This window comes from Apis cerana, linkage group LG1 (assembly GCF_029169275.1).
Source record: "Apis cerana isolate GH-2021 linkage group LG1, AcerK_1.0, whole genome shotgun sequence".
Classification (NCBI taxonomy): Eukaryota; Metazoa; Arthropoda; class Insecta; order Hymenoptera; family Apidae; genus Apis; species Apis cerana.
In genome coordinates this window covers 1,751,098-1,778,529 of record NC_083852.1, presented here as the reverse complement: position 1 = coordinate 1,778,529, position 27,432 = coordinate 1,751,098, and the positions used below count along the sequence as shown (strand labels likewise).

The 27,432-nt window shown below is 25.4% G+C and overlaps 1 protein-coding gene and 4 long non-coding RNA genes across 19 annotated transcripts in view; 3 read left to right on the top strand and 2 right to left on the bottom strand.

Annotated features, from left to right (window-relative positions):
* The window catches only part of LOC107992741 (glycogen-binding subunit 76A), a 123,807-nt gene that overhangs the window by 64,891 nt on the left and 31,484 nt on the right, over positions 1-27,432 (bottom strand). For 3 of the 11 annotated variants that reach the window (XM_062083896.1, XM_028664301.2, XM_062083905.1), the window contains exon 1: positions 4,608-4,903. The exons of 7 other annotated variants lie outside the window; for them this stretch is intronic. Coding sequence is in view for 1 of the 4 variants with exons in the window: in XM_062083905.1 (XP_061939889.1) it covers positions 4,608-4,654 (47 nt within the window). In the remaining 3 variants the exon portion in view is untranslated. Of the gene's footprint in view, positions 1-4,607; positions 4,904-27,432 lie in introns of those variants that run through there. One more of the 11 variants, XM_062083943.1, reaches the window with a different exon arrangement.
* Positions 2,701-9,241, top strand: LOC107992746 (uncharacterized). Of its 4 annotated transcripts, none has more exons than XR_009832463.1 (5): positions 2,701-2,927; positions 5,298-5,555; positions 6,910-7,027; positions 7,102-7,267; positions 7,427-7,629. It is a non-coding gene; the product is annotated as an uncharacterized LOC107992746 (long non-coding RNA). The 4 variants fall into 4 exon arrangements; XR_001764958.3 differs by lacking the exon at positions 2,701-2,927 and adding an exon at positions 4,939-5,176 and having other exon boundaries at positions 7,427-7,712; XR_009832460.1 differs by lacking the exons at positions 5,298-5,555; positions 7,427-7,629 and adding an exon at positions 8,856-9,241.
* On the top strand, positions 15,438-18,450 carry LOC133667194 (uncharacterized). Its single transcript, XR_009832449.1, has 2 exons — positions 15,438-16,773; positions 17,260-18,450. It is a non-coding gene; the product is annotated as an uncharacterized LOC133667194 (long non-coding RNA).
* LOC114576846 (uncharacterized) lies at positions 17,958-26,915 on the bottom strand. Of its 2 annotated transcripts, none has more exons than XR_003696321.2 (3): positions 25,811-26,299; positions 25,421-25,747; positions 17,958-20,620 (listed from the first exon to the last, which is right to left on the bottom strand). It is a non-coding gene; the product is annotated as an uncharacterized LOC114576846 (long non-coding RNA). The 2 variants fall into 2 exon arrangements; XR_009832446.1 differs by lacking the exon at positions 17,958-20,620 and having other exon boundaries at positions 25,275-25,747; positions 25,811-25,996; positions 26,175-26,915.
* LOC114576848 (uncharacterized) lies at positions 23,106-25,068 on the top strand. Its single transcript, XR_003696324.2, has 3 exons — positions 23,106-23,260; positions 23,729-23,863; positions 24,042-25,068. It is a non-coding gene; the product is annotated as an uncharacterized LOC114576848 (long non-coding RNA).

The following is a 27,432-nucleotide window of genomic DNA, read 5'->3' as shown; positions in this document are numbered from 1 at the left end:
GAAAAAACAGATGTTTCATAGAGATAAAACGATCTCTCTCTCTCTCTCTCTCTCTCTCTCTCTCTCTCTCTCTCTCTCTCTCTCTCTCATAATTTTCTGAAATCGAAAAACAATTCGATTAATGATGGATTTGATTCGCGAGTAATTTTTGAATTTTAATTGGATTTAAATATTTTGTATTAAATTATCTTTCGTTATTGAATTCAAATTTTAAATCTGAATTAATATTTAATATAAATTTAAATGATTCAAATTGCAAGTAAAAAATATTTTTATATAATTATTATATATATATATATATATAAAAGTTAATTAATTATACTTAAGAATATACTTTAAATTTATTGAAATCGAATTTACTAATAAATTACAATTACAAATTACAATTGTGTTTATAATAAGAGTACTTATTACAGTTTCATTTCTTTTTCAAAACTTAATTTTTGTTTCTTATGAATCTAAATATTATTTATTAAATATAATTTTAAAGTAAAAAGGCAAAATATTTAAAAATGGAATCAGAATATTGAATTTCGCGCCATGAAATTCTAAATGTTTTAATTCTGAAATTTATAATTTACGATTAATTTATCATGTTGTGAAACGAGAAAATAGAGTAAACAGACTTGAGTATTCTTGACAATAATTGAGTAATTCAAAAGATGAACGGAGCCTGGAAGGGATCTTTGAATTTGCGTTACGATACGATACGAATTATAATGATGGAGGAGATCGAAGCATTCGCAGTGTAATTTGAATATTCGAATGCAAAACTTTTTTCGCTATATTTTCGCTCGCGTGATGCCCGGTAACGGTACGATCAATTATTCGCAATAACTTCTCGATACATGATACTAAGGATACTGTTTTTAAAATTTAATATTCTCGCGGTGTGCCTTGATGTTCTACACTAAATATAGCCGGCAATAATTGTGTTTCTGTGTTCCATAATGACTCCAACTTAATTGAACAAACCAATAATTATTGTTTGGTACATTAGCATATTTGTATTCGATGAAATATTCCATCATTTTTATAGAAATTAATTGATTTTCATTTTACTTTTGCATATTTTGAAATATTAAGATATAAGATTAAATATAAGATTAAAGTACAATAATAAAATATCAAGCAGCGGTTTTCAATCTATACTAAGAATGGATATTGAATTTAAAAATGGAAATCGTTAAAAAATATTTTGATTGTATTAAAAAAAAATAAATGGATTATATATAAAATTTAAATTTAAACTGATGAAGAATTTTTTAAAAAAATTTAAGATCTTTACCAATAATTATATATTAATGTCCTCATAAATGAAAGGATTCTAGAAATATATATATATATATATATAAAGAACTCGACAGAATATTGATCATGAACGTATTTTTGTTTCATTACGCTCGATTATTGTATAAATGTTTTTATTTATTTTAAAAATAAAATTACTTCAATATTAGAATTAAAAATGATTAAATATTATCTATTTGCAATTCATTTATATTCAAAGCTACGTGTATTAAATTCCGTATTATACGCCCTTGCAGATCAAAACATGTTCACAGTCACATGTTCAATTCGAACAGTATCGAACGAGATATCGAATATTGAAACAAACTCGAATCTATGATGAAAAAATTGGTGACAATGTACCAACAATGCACCGATACCTTTGAACTTTGAAACAGGCAAATACTATTTGATACATCGCGCATTTGCATTCTGAAGACGCCTCTTCTCATTGTCCGATATAATAACTACGATATTGAATTGATTCGTACAAGCGAGAAATATGTAGTCTATTATTTTAGTCCATTGCAATCGCTAGTTTCGAACATTGTAATACAAGCGAGCTATTTAAAACGGTGCACGTGTTTTATTCACTGTATTGAAAAAATCGTTGTACTGTTTTATATCGAAGCATTACCATCGTGATTAAATTATACATTTGGCTAATATACTACGTGTTTTATATCTTGAAAACGAGAAATCTTGAAATTTTTTTCACTTTCGATTGTTCTATCGAAATTTATAGAACCAGATGCTTATAGAAATATGTAATCATTATACACTTTAAAAATGATTTTAAATTACGAATGAATATTTCTAAATACTTTTTCTGAAAACAATTCTCTTTTACGAAAAATATTTTGCATCAACATAACCTTAAATTATTATAATTAATATTTTTATAAAAAAATATATAATATTTTATAGAAAAATCTGGAAATAATTTCCTACAAATTTTTTACAACATTCTGCAATAGCATTCTTAACTATCAATTAATATTGCTATAAAATTTATATTTTCTAGAAACAACATTCTTCAACATTTTATTATTACTATCAATTAAATTGTTACAAAATTATAATTATAAAATTCTATAAATAATCCTATTTTACGAAAGATATTCTTAAATAATGTTACAAAAATTCTTCATCGTATGACAAAATACAAATTTTTAAAAATAATCTTATTTTACAACAGATATTATCCAAATATTTTTCACTCAAATCATTACTACAAACCGACATTGACTCAATTGATGTTAAATTCGGCAATCAAAGATTCGATATCAATTTAGAAGTAATTCTTGGCGATTCGTTATAGGAATATAGCGATTTTGTCGCTTGTATTCGTCGCTTTCCTATGAACAGGGCAGCCAACCGTTCATTTAAACATGCGTAGGACTCGTTACACATCGTGTACATGCCCACGCAAGCGTTGCACTGGGGAGAAACAAGATGAACCAGATGTAAAAATGGCTTATGTCCGACGTTGGACACATTCTACGGAGAAGAATTTATCGAGAGCTGCACGTGATTAGTGAATAATTAAAACTGAAGGCAAAGAGATGATGAACGACATCTTTGGAATACGATATCTTAGCATTCTCTGTTTTCAATGAAGTTTCGGATCGAGAAAGGTGAGATTGAAAAGAATATGCATATACAATTGCAAATGCAAATTTCGTTGATCTCTTGATAGACATATTAGATGTATTCGTGATTATGCACGCGATTTAGAAAGCGTTAATATATTCGTTGTAAAGTCAATTCTAGAGGTTAGAACTGAAAGAAGATAATAAATATCAATTGATTACATATGAAAAGATGGATTACTTATAACATAACATATTAATATGGCACTAAAAATTGAAGAATTATGATTATAATGACAGATATTTGTATAAATACAAAAAATAGCCATAAAATAATGAAAAATATATAATGAATATGTGTATAAAAAATAGATATATGAAAAACTCTTACATCTTTTAAAAAAAATTATGAGGCAAGCATATACACAATACAATAATTAACATAAAATAGGAAATTTCTATAAAGCTATATTTGTCATCCATTTAATATTAAATATGTTATTAAATATGTTATATATGTTATTAAATTATATTAAATATGTTAATAAATAAATCTCAATCAATATTTTTTTTCTCAATCAATACTAACTTTTGCATTTGTTCTAATCTCTAGAATCGATTTTTCAAAAGTAACAAATATACACAACATCTTTTATATTTTTTTATTTTTTATAAAGAATAAATTAAAAAAATAAATATCAATGAAAGATTAAGCTACAATCTTGATAGTCATTAAAGAATCATGACATAATAATCATTCTTAATGATCTTGCCAATATATTTGTAGTAAAAACTATGACTATTAATTAGACAGAATAACTGATCTTTATTAATGGTAAATTTATTTTTAATGGTCTATTTATTTTTAACTAAAAGTACTAAACTAAAGTAATAAAATAAAGTCTGTCTTACATATTGAACGATCGAATCGAGATCATTGTAAACGCTATTTTAATAAGAATTATGTTCCTTTACTCGGGCAGCTATCTTAAGAAACATGTGAGAGACTGTTTATTTTGTTCTTAATCTGTATGCAGCTTTTAAACGACTCGTTTCTTGCAAACCATAAGCTAACAGGTTGTGGATACATGTTCTGAGAAAAGGAACTAATACGAAGTAAGATACGAAGAAAATTTCTTGTTTAATGGTGTATATTGAGAATTTACTTATTACATTGGTTTCTATAGAAAAAAAAGTTAAAACAAACCATATATTCTATTTTCTGTATAAAAAATTAAATTATCATTATTAAATAATAAATATAAGATGTTAACATGTGAGACAATAAAAATGTTAATTAAAGCTTATTTATCAAATTCATTATTTCTCAAATATATCCACTTTTTTTAAAATCGACCATTCAAAAATATTTCATGAATATATTAACGCTCTATATATCAAAAATTAATATCTAATTGTTTTTTTTATTAAAATATAATTTTTCACAAAATATCCAATATAAAATAATATTTTTATTCATCTTTTTTAATTTTTTTAATTATCAATTATTATTATTATTATTATTATAAACGATGTCTTATTTATTTAATCTCCATCATTCAATTATAAAAAACAAACATAACATTTAATGATAACATTTAAATGATCAAAAGTAAATACAAATATTGACATAAATTAAATCTTGTTTCAAAATTCGTATTTAATTTTTTTATTAATAAATAAATAAAGGAATAAGGAATAAAGGAATAATTGATCGCGAATTACCTGAATAGCTTTGTATCGATTAGTTCACACGTGCTCGATAATTTCATATAATCTTGTTAGATAGATTTTATTCTCTACTATTAATTTCATTGTGCAAAAGTGACGTTTTATTTTCTACCGATTATCCATCGACACAGTCTGAATCTGAACTACTTGACCCTCGGCTAGGGCAGTCTCGCAATTCATCGTGACAGATTTATCACTATACTCCTACAAGAAAGCCAGCCAATCAACGTTGAGATCCTGCTCTAATTGATTAGCAACGAATTACGCGTGTGCTCGACGATATGTATATATGTATTTACGCGTGGGCTAAATCTATGGAGAAAATACTGTGCTTTTACCGTTTTACGTTTCTGTGGAAACGAAACATAGATTTCACCGCGCCGTATTTTATGTTGTCATAATATTTTTAAATAAATTTTTTTTAAAACAAAATTGAGAAATTTCCAATATGAGATATGTAATATAATATTTCTCATCTTTGAATTTTTTAATTCGAATTTAATCAGATAAAAAAAAGTATCTATTTTGAAATGATGATATTGCACATAATGCATAATTTTAAGGTTATGTTTCTATTTTTAATCTTTTATGTGATAAAATTGTAAAACTTTATATGAAATATTTTTCATCGTTGAATTTTGAAAATTATGTCTGTCTTTATTAACATTAATTTTTAAATTTTAGGCTAAGAAAGGGATCAGAATACGATTAAAAGCAAAAAATTGAATTTACACAACGCATTGTATAAAATAATTCGAACTGAAAGATATATAAGAAATCTTATAAAGAATTTGTTAAATGGATTTCAAAGTATGAATATTGTTTATTTAAATTTTGCAATTGTTGACAGTCACGACTAGTAAATATATAACGCACGAAATGTCTAGAGAACATTTTAGAAAGTTTCTGTTCCACATTACTTTGAAACTTTAATGGGAATAGGTAAGGTGAACTCGAGATTTCATGAGACATAAATCAATTGCATTATTTTAAATGGGAAGTTAGATCATTTTGTTATAGATAGATTATCTTCTATGGGCTCTATTGAATTGATACTATTGGAAATTAACTGACAAAATGATAGATGTCTTCTTATTTCTCAATTTATAGTTTTATTGTCCAGTCAAAGTTAACTAATTGGATATATTATCTAATTTATAGGAAAACAATGCTATACATGTAAATTTATAACTTAATTTTTAAATTTGAAAAATTGAAAAATTTAGAAAAAATGAAAATATTTAGAAATAAATATAATTTGATTTAAGCTTACTATATTATCCAAATTTTAAATTTAAAAAGATGGAAAATTTAGGAAAATGAAGATATTTAGAAATAAAAATAATATTTTATATAAAAAATATATATATATAAAAAATTTTTTACTTAAACTTACTTAAACTATACTTTAAAGCTTATTTATTCAATATTAAAATATCAAAACACTAGTATTTCATTGCAAATTCTTCTTTATATATTCAATTAATCATCGAACATTTCAATTGCCTTTCCTCGTAAAATACAAGCTATCGACTCTTGTTATGGATTGTTATCTGAAATATTACTAGAATCATTAATCTTAATCAAACGATCTATATTTTTATGACGAAAATAAAATTCGCAGTACAATGTAATACTTATGATATTATCGACATTTGTATAACACTAAATAATCCGCGGGATTTATTATTATCATTCTTAATAATCTCAAAGGATTAACGACCTGATAAAATACGAAGAAATTACAAAGTAACAATGAGTATTATAAATAAAATAAAATTCTTAGGAATTATTCAATAATCGATCATTTTAAAACATTATATAATTTGTATAACGTTATATATTAAATATCAAATTAATATATATTTAAAATGTTAATAAAAATTATGATTAATAAATAGACTAACTTTTAATAAAGCTAAATCAAAATTAAATATTCAATTAATGATTTAATAGTATTTGCAAAATAAGTGATTTTATTATATATGCTTAATTATATAAAAGTTTTCTAATGATTTTCTAATAATATATTATTTATTAGGAAGAATTAAGCTAGAAAGAGAAATTGTTTCATAAATGTAATAAGTATATTTTAGCTCCAATATTATATTGGATATCTTATTGTTTCTATGAATAAACTATTCAAAATATGAATATTAAATCCGTTTATAATATTCAATTATCATACATATTGAAGAATATATAAAATATATACAAAAAACATTTGCACAAAAATCCAAATAATTTATTAATAAATCTTTCATTATCTCATCACACAATTCACCATTTATTTCAGTCAGCCAATCTATTACCGATTCAAGTACCAATTTCACAAATATAAATATAGAAGGAAAAAGAGAAAGAAAGGAAGAAAGGAAGAAGAAAAAAGAAAAAAAGAATTCACGATGAAAATGGTGGGTATTGTTGGTTAGTTGGTATTGTCCATGCGGTTACTTAATCCAGCGTTGATCGAAAATTAATTGCACAGAGACACCGATAAACTGCAGCTTAGGTTATCGTTCCACGACCACGCCATTATTTTTTTCACCTCGAGAAACATTCCATCGACGATGCATCACCGATCAGCCAAGTCAACAACCTTTCTTTTATCTCTTTATGTTCCGATTGTTCGCGCCTTATCTGTCTAAAACCAAGTATGTATATATTGCGAATTATATATTTTTTTTCCTTCTCTTAATCTTAATTCGCGTCATTGATATTTATTTGTGTAATTTATATGTAATCTATTAGAAATTTTTTTTCTAATTGTATAGTAAATTTTTATTTTTATTAAAAATAATTTTCTTGTCTAGGTCATGTATTGATATCAAATAAAAGTGCGGATATAAATATCCAATTATCTTATTCGAAGAATAATTTTATCTGGAGTTATATCAACAAATTCGGATAAGGATCGCCATAAGTCACACGTTAAACATCTATCGTTCTAAAGATATCGCGATATATCTCTGGGATTATGATTCAAGATTACTTTCGCAAAGTTTTTATTGCTTGGTCGATTGCTTCGAAATAATTTCGAAGAAAAATGAATTTATGTTTCTTTACATTCAATAAATTGGAAGATAAAAGATAAGATAATTAATTAAATAATTTCAGTAATAAATTCCTGGATTTTGAATATCTAAAAAGTTTCACTTTATTATCATTATAGTAGAAATTTCAAATAATTGTGAATTTTTTCTGAATTTTTGAAAAATCTAGAATTTAATACTGTTAAGTTTACTTTATATAAGCATTCCTGATTGCTTTAAGAGCAAAGTTAAACTACTGAAAAATTATAAGTTCTTCAAATTTTAATTCTTTATAATCTTGAAAGAAAATAGGCAATATTGAGAATAAAGCTATAAATAACGAATTTAATGGAATAGAAGTTTGAGATTTTAGACTCTATGAGACTTATTATATTGTTTGTTATTCGCAGATAATGGTATGAATAACGAAACTAATGCAGGGGAAGATTTAGATTTTAAATCAATACTGTTCAGCAATTGTTCTGGATAATGATAAGAGCAAAGTTATAGCCAACGAATTTAATGGAGTAGAGAGCTAAGATTTTAGACTTTACAGTACCTAGCCATTGTTTGTTAAAATCTAAAGATTACAAAACTTAAAAGTAGAAGTTGGTTGAAATTTTAAACCAAGACTGTTCAATAGTTGCTAATATTGAAAGATTTTAAATTCTATAGGACTTATATAGAACTTACTATATTATTTGTTACAAACAATGCTAAAAGCAAATCTAAAAACAAAAATTAATTTAAGATTTTAAATATAGAATCTACTATATTATCTGTTTTCTATAACTGTTTTCTATAATTGTACTATCTTTGAGTTTCCTTTGCTATAAAATTGTTCTATCTATAGATACGAGCAATTGCTGAACAGTAGTTCAAAACTTTGAAGAATCAAACAATTTGAATTGTTTCGACTATTTCAAATATAAGTTGAGAAACACTGGTTACGACTATCCGTAGTATTCTATCTGCAAACTTATATTGAACATTGTATAGTCTCTACATTATTATGACATGAAGGTAAACTTTATCTTCGATCGAACAAAACGTATTATGTATTTACTCGTTTCAATTACGTGACTTACGCTATGCATACCATATTGAAAATATCGTAATAGGTCAATTTATTTAGAATAAATTATCTTTAAAGTAATTCATTAAATAGAAAAAGAAATAATATTCATGAATATTTCATTTTTGTTTGCAGGGAATTCATCTTCGATATTGATTTACAATGAGTGATTGATAGATTATTTTTTTATTATGAAGAAGAAGTATGAAAGAAAAAATAGTAAAAATAATTCATCGATACATTTTGAATACATTGTTATGCAAGGCCTCGATTCTGACGAAGATGCGACTCATTGCCAAGAATAAATAAAGTCTTGATTTATATTTAGCCAAGATGAAAATTGTAACGGCGTGACTGCGTTTCAAGACATCGTTTTTATATATTCAATTGTTATATATTCAGCAATAGATGGTCATTATAAAAATCAATTGAGATGATAAAGGACTAATACAGGTTTCTCCATGCAATGTACCATAATACTTTGCCGTAATAATAAATTTCAAGAATTTTGTGATTTATCACTCCCGTATTACATCCATATATTCTAAATATCGCATATTTTTTTATTTAACGCTTCAAGGAATCACTTTTGCTCATATTCCTGATATAATTAATGTTTAATAATATTTAATATAATTCAGATATGAATAAAAGATGATCCAACAATTAACGATTCTAAAATAATATAATATTTATAATCATAATATTAGTCAAAGATTTAAAAATGGATGATTTAACATTCGTATTTTTTATATTTGAAATACTTCAACAATTTCCTACAAAAACTTCTATTAAGAATACAAAAAATTTAATCGCATTTTTATATTTAAATTAGAATCAGCAAAGGTAAATGGAATGTGAAAAAAGACAAAATGTAGTGGTGTAATTCATGTCGTGTAACTCTTTCATTAACAGGATAAAAGCGGAATGACATTTTATTAGCTATGATATATCTCTAGAACTCCTTTGGCAATGAATGCGAAACAGATATATATATATGCATAAACTATTCACTGGCACGTGCATTCTAAAATCCACTCCATCCTCGCTCGCCGCAAAACTTGATTCAATGTACAAGTTAGCATGCAAAGTATTCGTATGCGACCATTGAGAAATCCTCTATTTTTTTATAGTATACGGACCAACTATATTGCAGGCTACACATTCTTAGTGAAACAAACAATCATTTCATACAATGTATCGATCGATTTTCATTTATTATTTTTTTATTATTGAAAATCGAATATCTTTTTTATACATATATACGACATATCGATATTTTTCATTTCTATTCTAATCTGTGATTGGTCAGTATTTTTTTTTTATTGTAATAATTCCTTAAAATTTTTGAAAATGTTTTAAAATTACCTCACTAATCTTCTCTTTTGAAAAATTAATATTCTTACATTTTTGAAACAGTGTATATATGACAAAAACAAAATTTTAGAAGAAAAGCAAAATTAATAAATCTGTCAATCAGTTTTTCAATATTCTTTGATTTACGCTTAATATTGCTAGAAAAAGATAATTATTTCTCTGCTATTAAATATAATAATAATAATATTCTTCTCCGTGAATTTCTATAGGAAAAAATATGACATCAAATTATTGCTAGATTAATCTAAAGCATGTCACGTGTCATAATGTGAAACTTGGCTTTGACGGAAACCTGGTCATCACGTGATAGTGGCAATGAGGATAATGTTATTCACCGAAGAAGAATTGTTTCTATCCTCAGTAATTTCGTTCATGTTAATGTCTTAAAGTTTATTATTGCTCCCTCTAATAATAATTAACCAAGTTTTGGAGAAATGTAATTTAAATATTTTATTCTTAAAAAATATCATATTTTTAAATTTCAAAAAGTATTAAAATATTTAAAGCTTTATTTTTCATAAGAATTTAAAATTAAATTTTTTACTTATTAAAAATTATACAAAAACAAAATTATAAAATTCATTTTTTCATATCTTTCAAAGTTTTAAATACTTAAATAAAATATTATATTTAAAAATAGTATTTATAAGTAGATAGTATTCAAATAGTTCAATTCAAATTGTTTTCTTGTATACATTCATATTGAGAAACACTGCTTTTAAAATAAATAAAATATTTTTGATCCATTTTCTTTAATCTCGTAAATAAGATTCTTGTTCCTTTCTTTTTCTATATAAAATTTCGATTAGAATATCATCTATCGTCAATAAAATTAAATTATCGACGCTTTGAAATCTTTACAAACGAAAGATCAGAATTATTTAACAGATTTAACGCCTCAATTTTATAAAGTACACACTTCCTCTCCAACGTCTTAATAAACCATGCACAAAGGCGTGCTAATACCCTAACAATATTCTCCATTTACCGAGCGAGCATTGTTGTAAGTTAGGTTACATTCAAATCGTACTCGCCACTTTCTCTTCCCTTTTACGTCGAGCATACTTATCGATCAGGTTCAAACAGATAGACGTCTGCCAAGTCGTAAATTCAACGAACGAGTTCCCGTTAACAGGTTTGAATCATAGTTTCACTATTTGATCACCACCTCCAATAGGGCGAACTTCGATAAAGCGAACACAGTTACATCGGCTGAGATAAGAAAGGAACGTCAATCGTGCAATAAAGGATTAACTTGTTAGAAGGGAGCGTTGAACGTTACTATAAAAAGATAACCAACTTTCTACAGAATGAATCGAGGAAATGAACGAAAGACCTAAGGTGGGCTTGATTGATTTAATGATTGATATTTTTTGATTGAATGATTGGAAATCTTTTTGTATGAAGTTTTAGATTGTATCTGATTATCTGAACATCATTGCATTTATGTTAAAATGTTTATAATGTAATATAATTGCATTTGTATAAAATAGATGATAGATTGAAAATTAATTTATTAAATGTAAGAGAATTATTGTGTTATTGTATTTGAAATATGTAATAGTTGCATTTTAAAAAAGATATTTTGAAAAATTCTTTTAATTCATATTTATTTCAGATAGTAGTTATACATTGCAATAATATATGAATTACAAATTTGCAATTGGAAAATTCAAAAATTCAATGTAAGTTAATTAATTTTTTGAAAATGACTTATAGTTTAAAAATTTTTTTATCATTTAAATTTCTACTTAACAAATCAATTAAATAACTTCAATAGTTTAACTTTAAATTAATTGATTATCTTTAATTAAATTAAATTATAATAATAAAATTATAATAATTTAATTAAATTATAGTAATATATATATATATAGTATAAATTTATATTATATAGAAAATTAGATTATATTAAAAACTTTATATATATATATCTATTACAAATTAATATTTATATGTATATCAAATTTTATAAATAATATTTGTAATATGTATAAATATACATGCTATAATTTAATGTATTATTTATTTTTAATAATTTTTATATTCTATAATATATTTTATAATACTATTTAATAAATTTACAAATATTCCCTCTTGCTAGTAATAAATTTGCTAGTACAATAATTTTTTATTTTTTAACAAATCAGTTATATTTTATTTTATTAAAGATACAAATTATATCACATTATAAATATTTTCATATAAATTAAAATTCAGATTCATAAAATTTCATTCGTGTATATAAAATTCAATCATAGATTAATCAAAAATAAATTTTAAAATTACGAATAGTTAGAAGAAATGTATCAATGGAATGATAAAGGATGAATTCTTTACAGAGAAATGTTTATCGAAAGATAATTTTCTTTCTATATAGAGTGAATCAACGAAATAAACGATAGGGATAGATGCGCTTAATTAATTCATCGATCGGTAAAATGATCGTTCTCGGTGTTGCAATAACCCGCGATGATTTTAAAAATAACTCAGTGGCAGAACTTGTCACCGACTTTCTCTGCTGTCTTAGAAACAGCACGGTTGGCATTCAGTGGCGTGCAATACCGATGGAACTTATTGCATTTCCGCCTCTCGTCATTGTTTGACATTCGTCCACTTGAATCCCGTGAAAATAATCACTGAAAGACTTTGCCTTCGCATTTGCAGAAATAATTGCCAATTGTTTGCTTTCTCGGTAATGGCTAATGGTCATGCATATACTCAATGGTTTCTTTTATTGGTGCTTCTTAGGTTAAGTTAGGTTAGGTTAAGTTAAGTTAAAAAAAGAGATTTTTATACATATAATAGAAATATAGTATGAAATATTAAATTTTATAATATCGAGTAAAATACAGATATATCTTTAAAAATAAATTTTTATGATTTTTCTTTTTGAATTTAAAGTTGTTTCGATTATTTAGTTCTTAAGAATTATATTTTTTGGAATAATTTTGTATCCTTTAGAAATTTTAATGTTTTGTGATTTTTAATATCAGAGAATTATATTAGACTGAAGTTAGATTAATTAGGTTATTACTCATTTTTTGTTTTGAAATTTAAATGTTAACTGTTTGAATTTTTTTTGAATGGAATAAAAGAAATACAAGAATCTGAATTCGATATTTCCTCTGTACAAGTAGTAAAGATAGAAAGTCGCGAGACTTGTGCATAATGTAATCAGTATCCAAGGCATTCTAAACCTTTCTAAATTTATGATCGTAGTATGATGTAACATATTTATTCTCTCATCTAATACTTATGTTTAGTAACAATTGAAGAACGTTGAGGTACAATACAATTGTACTTCACTCGACATTTAACATTAGATTACGATTCCACTATTAAGAAGATTAAACATATTACGATAATATTTGATTTTATAGTTGCCGTAGTAATTATGAATTACTTGTTTTCCTGGAAATTCATATTTACGATTATATATATAGACTCTGTAGCTTTTGAAACAAGATTTTTCATATTGATTTGCAAATAATACGAAAAAATGATATAAAATATTAATCACATGCAGCAATAATGGAATAATCACGAATTATCTGCTTTCTCGAAGAAAAAAATTTATATGCAAAAACTGAGATGGAAAATTACCCAATATAAAAATTATCTTGATTAAAAAAACTTTCCATTTAATACAATATTATGTACGTACATTCTGTGCGTATACCGTGATTTGCATATCCCATATCCTACAATTTTCGTGCACAGCATCTGTCACTGAAACAAACCTCCGGCTAAATGAATAAAACGCAATCGAGCGCGTCCCTTTAATTTGCATCTCATTGAAGGATAACCCATTCTCGCAGATCGCAAATTGTAAAATCGGGAAACAAAAATTGAGGAAATATGATCAACGTGGAACCTGTTGGAACATGGAACATGTCTACTGCCATCAATGCTTAATGGAAAGATGAGGAAAAAATTCACGGTCACACATTCTTACGCGTATTACCGTTTCAATAATAAACAAGTATCGGTTTTCGAATATTCACAGCATTAAGGCCATTTCATAAAACAACAGCATAGTTAATAAATTAATTATTTTCGAATTATTAAAATTTCAAATATAGTCATAATATATATTAATAAGTTTAAATCCTTGAATAATCATTTATCGTTGAGAACTACTATGTATATTGCTTTTTCTAATTGTAACTATGATTATTCGGCTCTACAATTAACTGTGATTACTTGATGCTTTGAATAATATTGTAATTATTTAAATAATTTATTAAAATGATAAATTGACAAATGCTTTTTTTTAGTGAAATATTATAGAAGAAGACTACGGATAATTTTATAAATATAAAAAATATGAGAGATTCTCTATGCTAAAATATTTTTTAATTCTTCATTGACATTCGTTCCTACTTAAAATGTGGAAATTCCAGTTCTATTTCAACAAAGACAAAATTCTCGCCAATATTTATTTACGGATTTATCTTTGTAGGTTATGTATGAATAGTGCGTAATTACATTTGAGAATAAAATTCGTGAAATATTTTTCGAGAATAATTGTTTAGACTAAGTTAATTTTTCATAATAGTATTTTTACTATTAATTATGTTAAAAAATGTGAATCCATTTGAAAGAAAACCTATGAAATATTTTCGAAAATAAAAATTTTCACAATTTTTTTTTGACATTACATTGAGAGTAATTCAAAATAACCATCATTCTTAACGCAATGTTTATTAATAATTTTCGATATAATAATTATTTAATAATTCTCAAAAATTTAAAAGAAGATTTTTTACCAATTATTCTCGACAGTATTTTTCACAAATTTGACACTGCATTGAAAGTGACTATGTTAAAATATTATTTTTAATGCAGTGTCTATTAATAAGAAATAATTTTTGAGAATAATTCTAAAAAATTTGACATTTTTAATAATTTTAAAAAGAAGATATTTTCTTTACTTTTTTCATAATTTCTATTCTCAACACAGTGTCTACTAGTAAGAAATAATTCTAACAAAAAATTTTCAAAAATTTGAAAGAAAATCTACAAATTATTCTCATAAGTATTTTTCATTCTTTATTCTCAACATTTATCCACTAATAAGAAACGATTTTAATAAAAATAATTATTTAAAATTTAAAAAAAGATTTATTATTTTTACAGATGATAAAAATTTTCATTCTTAAGACGCTAAAAATTTGAAAAAAATAAAATATCGAAAATTAACTCCGAAGAATTCTACTTTGAAATATATATATTCGTATTCTAAGAAGAGAGTATATAAAGTACAGTATATAAGACACGAATCTTGATGCCCGATTGTTTGCCCGTGCGAACCGGCCTTTAAACGATTGCGCGACTTGGTTAGCTCACGCGAGGCTCCCTCTGTAACGAGGATTAATATCCTTCTTCCATTTAACAAGAGACTTACGAGACGCAGATGTAATCGTCCTAACCCCGGTGGAGAAAGAACGAGCGATGAGAAAATTTATTCGAACGGCCCATTGGATAAATCTCTCCGTGCCACCAACGAATCTTAACGGAGTAATCGCGGCAGATATCATTAGATTAATGGCAAATGATCCTGCGACCCGCGACACTGGATCTCTCTTCAGTGCGCTTGTGCTCCGAGAGGATTGCGCGGAGAAAAACTGATAACGAAACAGGAAACGACGAATGGAACGAGAGGATTAACACGGAGTCTCGATTCACTGTGTTTAGATATAATTTCAATGGTTCTTCGTTTCGAAGATTATTTAACCACGTTTGCGGTCTGTATCGTTTCTACTGTCGTTTTAAAGTGATTCATGATTGCTGACCAATTTACGAATGTTGTTTGCAATTTCGTCTTAATTCTCTAATTTTTCCAGGAAAATTTATATGTATATATGTTAATGAGAAAAATATTTTTATTAATCTTTATTATATCAATAGCAAAATTTGTTGGATATTACCTAATTTTAATAATTTTCGGTGGTTAAAATCATTAATCGATCGATTTGTAAAGATAGTGGATAGTCGAATATTAATGCAGAGGTTAAGATAAATCGTACTGTGAATAATCGTATCAAGATTCGTGTCTGTAAATATTTTTCTTAGAATGCAAATATATTTTACAATAGAATTTTTCAGAGTTAATTTTTAATATTTTATTTTTTCAAATATTTAATGCAGTATTGAAAGTTTTTATATCTATAAAAATAGTTTCAAGAGCTATTTAATGAAAAGTGTTCTTTCAAATTTTAATATTTTGAAACATTAAAAATGTTGGATGGAAATTTCAATTTTAGGTTAACTCGAATTCAAAGTTTTCAAACTTACAAAATAAGAATTAGAGAAGAAGTTTATTTCAATAAATTATGTCATGAACCTAAGATTTTATTAAAATAATATTCAATCTTATTTCAGAAAATTTTTTATAATAATAAAAATATCGATATAATTTATCGATCGAGTTACGAAACGAGTTATTCATTAATATGTTTTCTTTCACCTATATTCAGACGATCACGTGGTACAAAATAGTGATACTAAACTATTAACGACTTAATTAACGTTACACAAAATATAATTAATTTTTTATCTTTTCTTTCTCAAAAATTAATTTGCACGAATAAATCGCATTTATCGAAGTACGTATTTAGACGAATAACAAAATAATAAAAGTCTCGTGCAAGAATGGAAGATACGAATCTATGTACGTATTTAGCAAGTAGACAAGCACGCCATAATGCTTATCATTTATTCGACTGATTTGCATACACGAGCTATCGCTGTATACGAGTCACGATTTACATAAATGAAAATTTATTATCGAAACCAGTTCATCACACCTTTACGATTATCTCTTTCTTCCTTCTAAAATTAAGTTTGAATAGTATACGTGCAACAAGATTAATTAAATAGAGAATCATTTATCTATTGAAACTGTAGATCATCTATTAAAATGAATTCGAATGTCTCAATTGGATAAAATTTAATTGACATTTAGTGTAAAAATATTTGAATATATATTATACACAGTATGAATAGAGATGAAGAATGAAGAATGAGAAAATCAAACTTGAATAATTATGAGAAGAAAAGATTGTGAAAAAAGATTGTCTTTGATTTCTCAAATTTAGTAAAAAGATATGTAATAAAATTAAATCTTTAAATAACAATTTTAATTTTCTTATTACAGGTTGCTAAAAATAAAAATGACAAAAATGTAAACTGTTAAACTGGCTCTTAATTTATATTGATTGAGATAAAAATATCAAGTATTTATATATATATATATATATTTATATATCCATTTAAAAAAAAACAAAAAAGATAACATTCAATTGACTTTTATTCAAGATAAACAAATGAAAATAATGATACTAATAATGATTTAACTTTCATGTAAAACATTTCTCGTTATCGAGTAATGATAGAAATAAGAAAATCAAGATATCAAAATCAAGTAAGGTATCCAATATAAAATTTTCATTTCTAAAATACTATAATACATACACCATTCTCTATCCATTTATTCCATTGCAATCTTTCCTCACATATAATGGTCAATAATAATTGATATAAAACTGATGTTAAAATTAAGCAAACATGTTAAGAAACCGAGAAAAAGAATGACCGAAGAAAGGCAAATAAAATACAAAAAAAGGAAAAAAAAGAAAAATATAATTACATTTAGAATTTCTTCTTTAGAATTTTATCAAGGCTCTCCATCCTAAAGAGCATAAAGAGCACCTCTATTATCGTGATTTGAATGCAATGCGAATCTTTGATGTTAAAATTAATCAAACACATCAAGAAATAAATAAGCGAAGAAATTGCAAAAAAAAAGAAAAGAAAAATATAATTATAGTCGTCAATTCCGTAGAATTTTGTCAAGGTTTTCCGCACAAAGAGCGACTCTATCATCGTGGTCTGAAAGATAATATGCGACCGCATAATTGCGAGTTGGTTAGGTGAAATTCGCTAGGAGGTGAGCAACCAGTCGCGGAAGGGGTTAATAATAAGAGTCAACCGGTATTTCCACGTCTTATTACGAACGAGTAGATTGGGATGAAGCGGAAAGGCACACGGTGAAAACGTGCCTCGGTATCCCTGGGGTTGCAACGAGTCATTAATGCTTTCAGACAAAACACTTCTGCCAGCTGCGATTACTCGTATGTGCGATTTATTATGTTTATTCGAGATAGAATAACAAAACGATGGATAACTTTTTGGAGAACTCCATAATTAATATTTTAGCTCTAGATAATTTTTTTTTTCAAATTTTGAACATTTGGTGAAATATTATATGTTAAATGTAAATTGTAGGTTGAGAAACACTGTATTAATCGAATCATTGTAAAAAATAATAAATACATTGTCTCTAAAATGTCTGGAATTTCTAATTTTAATATAAAATTTTAGTAAAATTTATTTTTTGCCATTATGGTTTTTCGATATTGAAAGTTAAATTTCTATTTATAATTATATTATATTTAAGTATTTCAATATTGATTTAAAATTGGGAACTAATTATTTTTTGTTTTTTAATTTCTTTTTTTTAATTCTTATTGAAAAAAACTTATTTTTTAGGATGAATATAGAAATGCCATTATATTAATTTTATTTGAAAATTTTAATTATTTGTTACTAAATTTTGTATAAAGAATAATTTAGTTTATAAGAGAATATATAATTATAATATAAAGTATATAATAATATATAATATATAATATAATTGTTGATAAGTTATGTAGATATATATAGACTATGTCTGACAAGAGACGATCCTTTTCTACTTGATTCTAGTTTCTACTTTCTATCGTATCTCTAGACAATGATACACGCTAATATAATATTTAGAATAAAATGATAGTAATTTTGAAAATCGTTGAAATTCGTCAAAAATTCTACTCTATAAAGTTTAATAATATTAAAATTTACGACAACTAGTTAACATTCAACTAGATTTTAAGTTTCCTAAATATTACAAAAAAAAATTTGAACATAAAAATTCATTGAAGTACGTAACAAAAGTCTATGAAACATGAAAGTATATATTTTATGGTTACAAAAGACATAAAATACTAAAATTTACACAAAACCGGACTTCGATGTTCAAAAAATGAAAAGATATACGCAGGAAATATATTTTCAAGGTAAATGATGGCACATAAGATGAGCTGAATTACAAGCTAGGAAACAATTGCTGAAAATTCAGTAAGCTAATCATGATTGTACAGATATAATACATTCAATTTTATATTTATCTCCTTTAAATTTAATAAATTGTCATTGGCGTAAATCAATGTAAAACATAATTTGAACATTAAAAACTAATTAAAATTATAAGATCGAATGTTCAATCATCGAAAAATTATGGAAAATCGAAATTAAATAATTTAATCTATTTCTATATGAATTATTATCATGCAAATCAATATAAATAATTTCAAATGAATGATCATTAAAAATTAAATGTTAATTAGATTGCAAAAATTTCTATTTCGAATGCTCAATTGTCAAAAAATTAAAATTAAACATCTTATCCTAACCTAACCTAACCTAATCATACTTAACCTAACAAAGTGTTAATAATTATACAAAAAATCGAGAAAAGTTGAAAAAACGTGACTAGTTAATCATAATCATAAAATGAACACATCTTGATAATTTTTAACATCAACATGTACACATTTTATGTAAACGAGAAGGAAAGACACAGGTGTGAATCAAACATTTGCCATTCGACACAAGTTATCACGCAATAACGCATCGCCACGGCCGAGATCGCGAGGATTGTATTGCGTTTGCCAAGCCACGGCTAATTTTTATAAGGATATGGGTTAGATAATCGATGCGCTGTACTATCGACGTAACTATTAAAATATCGAATGGCGTAGGTAATCCGATCCGTTCAAGCGAATCTGAAATAGAATTCGTCTCGTTCGGATAGATGGAAATGTCTAGTCTCAATATACAGAGTGTTTTATACTTCTATACAAGAAAATTAAGATAAAATTAGAATGAAATTTCATTAAACAAATTGAAGTTGGCAAGTTAAATAATGCATGATTTGGTTACACATGTTATGTTTATTTAACAATTCGAATATTTGTTACAGAGAATATTTGTTGAACAGAGTTACCTTTAGTTTTTTTAATGAAACTGTTTTTATTAAAAAATTCTTCTTAAAAAATTATAAAAGTAATCGTAATTCAAATTAAATTTAAAAATACATATTTTCAAAAAAATATTATAACGAGTTGTCGGTATCACTGAAAAAAAGTGCATAAATGAAAATTAAAACTCTGATTATTCATTTCGACTATTAGTCATATCTTGACCTAGTCTGATTAATTAAAAATAACACAAGGCTGAGAAGAAATACATTTTGTATTTGCAACACAAATCATTTGCAACATTATATAAGAATTAAAAATTAACAATCTATGAATAATAGTAAAATAGAATATTAATTTTTTAATGGCGAGTTTTCGATCGATCAGGTTTGGAAATTTTCTCATGTTGATCCTTATTTTTTGATGGTATAAATTGAACTAGAACAGATATTATCATATTAGTAATGATTAATATTTGTTTTTATAGAGATAAAGAAAAAAATTTTAATTAAATTACATTGTACTTAATAAGTAAATTCTATTTATAATAAATTAAATTCTAATTCTACTCAATTACAAGTAATTAACTTTTTAAATAATTTCTAACTATTCCGGAATATATAATAATTAAAGCTCATAAATGATTTCTTATCTTCATTTTCATTCGAGGTTATTTCAATATTTTATTTATAAGGAAATTTTATCGATAGAAAACATTAAAAAAATATTAAATTATATTCTGAATGTATATTGGAAACAGATATAGTATAGAAATAAGTAATTTGAAACAATTTAATTCTAATTTAAAAAGTACAGTGATCAACACAAATACTTTATTTTCATAATATTAAATATTTGAATACGATTTCAACTACATAAAAATCCACAATATATTTATCAAGTTCTGCATATCGACCTTCTTTAAGAAGAACGAATCTTAATTAACGTGTTAATTACGAAGAAAATAGATATGATCGGTCGTACGTAACCAATCGAAAGTAGTTTATTACAAATCACGCCATGATAACCCCTCGTGCAAGGCCTTTCGAAAGATTCTTCGTTAATTGAAATGGAAAAAAAAAAGAAGAAAAAAAAACGATGAATGTTTGGCACAATGACACCAATGGATAAACGCGGAGTGGAGAATAAAATTTGTGTATCACAGAGTTATAATTAAGAGATATATATGAAATACACTTTGTAAATTCGAAATTTTTCTAAATTTTGAGGTTATGATTCGCTTACAATACATTTTGTTATAACAAATCAATATTTGTGAAAATTTTACTAAATATAAAGACATTTAATATATATTATTTTATTTTAATAAATAAATAATTAAAAAATTGAGAAAGTTAAAAGTCGAAAATATAAAATAAAAGTTTTTATTCTTAAAACTTTTCAAGAAATTTCAAAATCTATCACTCATATTACGGTTGTTTTTAATTATTAAATTTAATTATTAAAAAATAAATAATTGTTTGCTGTAAATCAAAATATAAATAAACATATATGTAACAGATAATTATCAAAAGCTTAATTTTAACTCTACATATTACTTAATTGCACAATTCAATGCATACCAAAGTTTAAGAATTGATAATAACGCATAATGTAAAAATACCTGCAATGATAACATAGGTAAAGTAGCACAGTGGTGTTTATTCAATGGATAATGATAAAACGTATCTCGTTTGAATCTTGTTTTTTTTTCGATAATAATCACGAAGAGTCGAGAAAAAAAGAATTCATTAAATATGTAAAAATTTTGGCAGGAACTGACGATTTAGTGAAAAAAAAATGACAACAAGCAGATAAATAGATAAAATAAAAAATATTCCCTATCAATTATCCATAGATGCAACGAAAAAAAATATCTTAAAATTTAATTTTTATGAAATACAATGATGAAATAATACAATGATATGAAATCAACTATAATTCTTATTTTATCATACAGAAAATTATTACTTTAATTTTTATACAATTGATTTTCAAAATTAATAAATAGAGAAAATTAATTTGTCCTCTGAAACTTTTTTTTAATACAAATAATATTTTTCAACTTACAAATTAATAACATATTTTTTAAATACAATGATATAATTTTTAATATATAAATAATGTATTAATATAAGCCATTGTGAAGTTCAATGTTTATAAATAATATTCATTGACTAATAAAACAAATACTATAAAACTAATTTCAAAATTATTTAATTTAGCCAATTTTTAATGTATTAATATAAATTGATTCATATCAGCATAAGATTCAAGACATGTATTCGTTATTTAAAGACAATATTCATTGAATTCATAACACAAAACAAATATTACAAAACTTCAAAAGCTAACTTAAATTTTCAATGTTCAAAATATATATATTCATTATCCATAGATAATATTCATTGATTAATTCAAAGTACAAACTTCAATATTACTTTATTAATACTTTAATCTAATTTTTAATCCATAATATATTGATATGAATCAATGTAAGATTCAAAACATATATTATCCACATGTAATATTCACTGTTTAATTTACAATACAAAATAATAAACTATCATAAAATTAACTTCAAAATTTAAGATACACTATTTATAGACAATGTTTATTGATTAATTCAACACAAAATAAATACTATTTATACAAAACAAAAACTAATTTCAAAATTTACTAAAGCAATTTAAACTTAGTCAATTCTTATTGCACAATATTAATATAAGTCATTATCAGGTTTAAGACATGTATTTAGTATTACCAGACAATAATATCATTATCAATTTATAAAGTAAAACAAATACCATAAAAAACTAACCTCAAAGCTAACTAATTTATTTATTATAAACATAATCCGATAAACCAATATTCCACGCGAAATAAATAAGAAGATAATACCAATTATTCACAAGAAGCATCGAGATAAAATAAGAATGAGGAACAACGACAGTTTAAAACTGGATCAAACCACGAGAAACACGAAAGGGTGTGTAGCAACAGGTATTACACGGCAAGTAACCTAAAGGCTAAGCGACTCACGGAGAGGAATGTAGAGGGCAGCCAAGCCTTTCGAGGGTAATTTATTTAAACAACGGCCTATCTACACGTCTATCGGATACCTAGTCTCGCGTTGGTTCGTTGATAAATCTCTTTCTCTCCGCTCTTCGTGGTGTGTCGGTATACCTTTTTTTTTCCTCGTCTGCGAAACGGCTACAAAAGGGGTGTGTATCCGCGAGCAGGAGAACGCTTGTTAGTAACTTGGATGAAATAAGCTATGTCTGACAACAGACGATCCTTTTCTACTTGAGCCTAGTTACTTTCTATTTTGTGTCTCTTTATATTACACGGTATAACGTTGTTATAACATTTATAATGGAATGACAGTTAATATGATATACAAATTATTTAAAATAATATAAAATAATATAAATTGAAATTAATATGTTCAATACTAAATATAAACGACATCATTTGATATTTTAATTACACAAATCTTGCAACAATATAATAAGAAGTAAAAAAATCTCATCTTCCTTATTTCAGAAATTCAATACCAGTTAAGTTACCTCGATGCAAATCTTATATAACACAGATTTTCTTCAACGTAACAACATAACAAATTAATGGAAATATTTTTGATTGTATAATTGAACAAATTCAATTAATCAATTTTCATTGGTACGTATCAATATATGTAATATAAATCTACGAAATGTTTGTTAATAATGCAGATACCTCGTACAAATAAAATTATAAATAAAAATAAATAAAACCAAATACGAAATATAATAAAAGTCTATTTAGAAACTGTTCATTTTTAATGACTTCGACAAACTTACATCAATTCTTTTGTTAGGTTAGGTTTGGTCCTCTAAACTATAGCGACAAAGGAATTTGGCACGATTTATAAAAGGCGACTTAACGTCTCATGGTCACCGGTTGAACGAGGATAAAAGCTATATCACGAATAAATCCGGCGGCCGTACGTCTTCTCGAAGATTAGATCGCCATATCCGGCGTGACTCGATGCGATGCGCTGCACCGCTGGATTTTCGATAATAAAACGACAGGATCGCGATCGTTAATCTCGTAAAAGGAAGCGGTTACCGTTAGATGCGTCCACCGAAGTGCATCGTTTCTTTTCTATCGGCCAAGTCGAGTGTCGTTTCTACGCCCGTGACACTTTTCACTCCAAGTACTCTTTTCGTCGTTGTACGTACACTTCCTGTTCGCCGTACGTGAATCGTCAATGGGCTTTTAGTAGAGAATATTTACATGCATTCCATGAATTTTTACATGCAATTGTGATTAGTGCTTGGTTGAGAAGTACAGTCAACCGCGAAAATATATCGTATATCTTATAAGAAAATTTTATGATGAAAATTTTGAATTCGTAATTTTGTAATAAGCAATTTATTTTTCGAAAAATCTCTTTGAATGCGAGAAATCGATTAAATTTTTTTCATTTTTGTTTCGTACGCATTTCGGTTAGAAATATTTTTTCTTTCTTTATTTTTCAAGTACAGGATAATAAAGAATAGTCTAATATCATAGTCACAATAAATTTCATAAAAAACAGAAATATCTTTGATTTTAATAACACAATTTATTAATTTATTAATTGAATTTGCGTATATGATATATGAAAAGTTTTATGACTAACTGTAATTTGTATAGAATTTTATTAGATGGGATTGAAGTTCGTGTAATGATATAGTTAATATATTCAAATTTTTTTCTAAATTCATTTCTAATAAATTTATCGATGATGTTATTTCTAATATGTACTTCGAAATTTTTTATTCCTCTATTTAATTGCCTTGTGGAAACCTATTCTTAAATATGCTATAACTATTGTAATTAAAATATTAATTCGATAGGAATAATAGATGTATATATAATTAAATTTCTATTCTAATAAAAACATAATCATATTGTTAATAGTAATTTTATCACTTGAATGTTTTTTAAAGTAGTAATTACTAAAGTGAAACTCATTATTTTTCAGAATATGTTATTTCTAATTTAAATTTAACTTTAATTAATATAAAATATAAAAATTCTTTCGTGTTTTTCTTAAACGTAAATAAAATTATAATAAATAGAATAATATATTACGTGAAATTTATTTAATAATAATTAATATTAACAAAAAAATTACTTCACGTTTTATTCGAATATAAAATAATTGAAGAAAAAATAAAATAAAACTGTTTAACAGATAAAAGCTCTTACTTAACGACCAATCCAGTTTAAAAATCCATCGAAAAAAACCGATTGGCTGGAAGAAAGTGACTGTGCCGTTTCCCGCGCCATTTAAACGGCAATATAGTCAAGTAAGGTTAGAAATTTAGTTGGCTCGTATTTGTTTTGTAAGAAGAACGTAATGAGCGTACATCTTTCGAGTTTGCAAGAGATGTGTTGAACTTAACGTTAAAGTTCATGAACCATGCGACTCCTAAACCTGTGAGAAAGTTGTCTCGGGTTTAATAAACCTAGGTTATAATTTTTCGATCTTATCCATCGTGACCTGAATTCTTCGCAGGACTCCTTGTTTTAACCCTGTTGGATATATCTGAATTTTGTATCGAAGGTAAAGAAAAAAAAAATACGAAAATTGCTTACCTCTTATCAGATGATAAAATGCTTTCACTCATTCCAAGATCTCGAATGTTAATATTTTAGCGTTATAAATCACGCATAATAAATCATGCGTAGTATTTGTGTTTAGATATCGTATCTTTTAGCGTGATAAGTATTTTCGTATCTAAGTATTGTCATAATTTAAATAGCACGATATGGATGTGATCACTGCGAATCGATCGTAAATTAAATTAAGCTGTATGGAAAAATGCTTGGCGCAAAAGTATGCAAGATGACATAATTAAATGGTGTTATTTATTTCGTAAGTGAACATAAAGGTATGAAGATCGATAAAGGTTGATTATTTAAACGAAATCTTATATTCTTCGAGTGATAGTAACCATACCTGAATATCGATTTTTCCTGATAAACGCATTTTTTTCATTTCTTTCTTCTCATTCTCGATAATATTTCACTTATCAGTTTCATTAATGATTAAATTATATATTATGTTAAATTATTTTTGGAATTTTGTTCTACTTCTAATATATATTTTAATATTTATCAATTCGTGCAAATATTATTTTGAAATGAATATTTCATTGAAAATTACAATTGCCAATTACTATTTCTCGAATTTATTCATTATTATATATTTAAATAATTTTCAATAATATTAAATAAAGAGTAAATATTTTATTTATAAATCAAATCCGAATGTGAATAGTAAGTATTTAAAATTAGGTTATGATTCAGGCATTATCTTCAATTTGCTTATTATAAATATTTGCTTATGGAAACATTTAATCTCTCGATATATTTATTTTAACTTATTCCAAATTTCTTTTGGCTCAACAAAAAATAATATATAACAGATCCAAGCAACATTGTTTCACTGTAACGAGCACTTTGCAAGCACATTTACCGACCTTCCATATCGCGTTATAAACATATTATGTACTATTATCATCATATACATAGCTAAAAATATTCGTCGCTAAAGCATTCGTTAAATTGTGCACAGTTGACTATCAAACTCGTTATACATTCGTGTAAACACGTTTCGACAAAGAGATGTGTGTTTAAAGAGGGTAATAAACGCGTGTATTCTAATGCGTTTCATCGTCGGAACATCTGCGACGCGCGCATGATTCAATGTCGCTTACCATCGTTTGCAATCATAATAAAAAGTGTCGACGCATTCGCGAAATGTATGAAGAAATTTTCGCGCAACTTTTGATTTAAACAGGGGCATTCGAGTACTCTCGATCTCTTCATTTTTTTGAAACGAATATTATTTAATATATTTTTTAATATATTTTTAATTATTTAATATATTTTTTATTTCAATTGAATTGGAAATGAAAATGTAATCTTGGAATTTAAATCGATAACAGATATGTCAGTTAATGGCTATACGTTTAAATTAATTTAATGCTTATGTTTATACCAAATTTTTTTATTTCGATAAAAAATAAATCTCTAGTAATAAAATTGTAATTTTCAGATATAGATTTATAGAAATAAATAATAGAAAAGTAATAATGATCCAATTTTGAATAATTTTTATATATAATATTTAGAGAAGATAACAAATTTTAAATTTAATTTTAAGTAAATGATACCTAAGTACTGATATAAATTAGAGAGTTAACATTGATTTT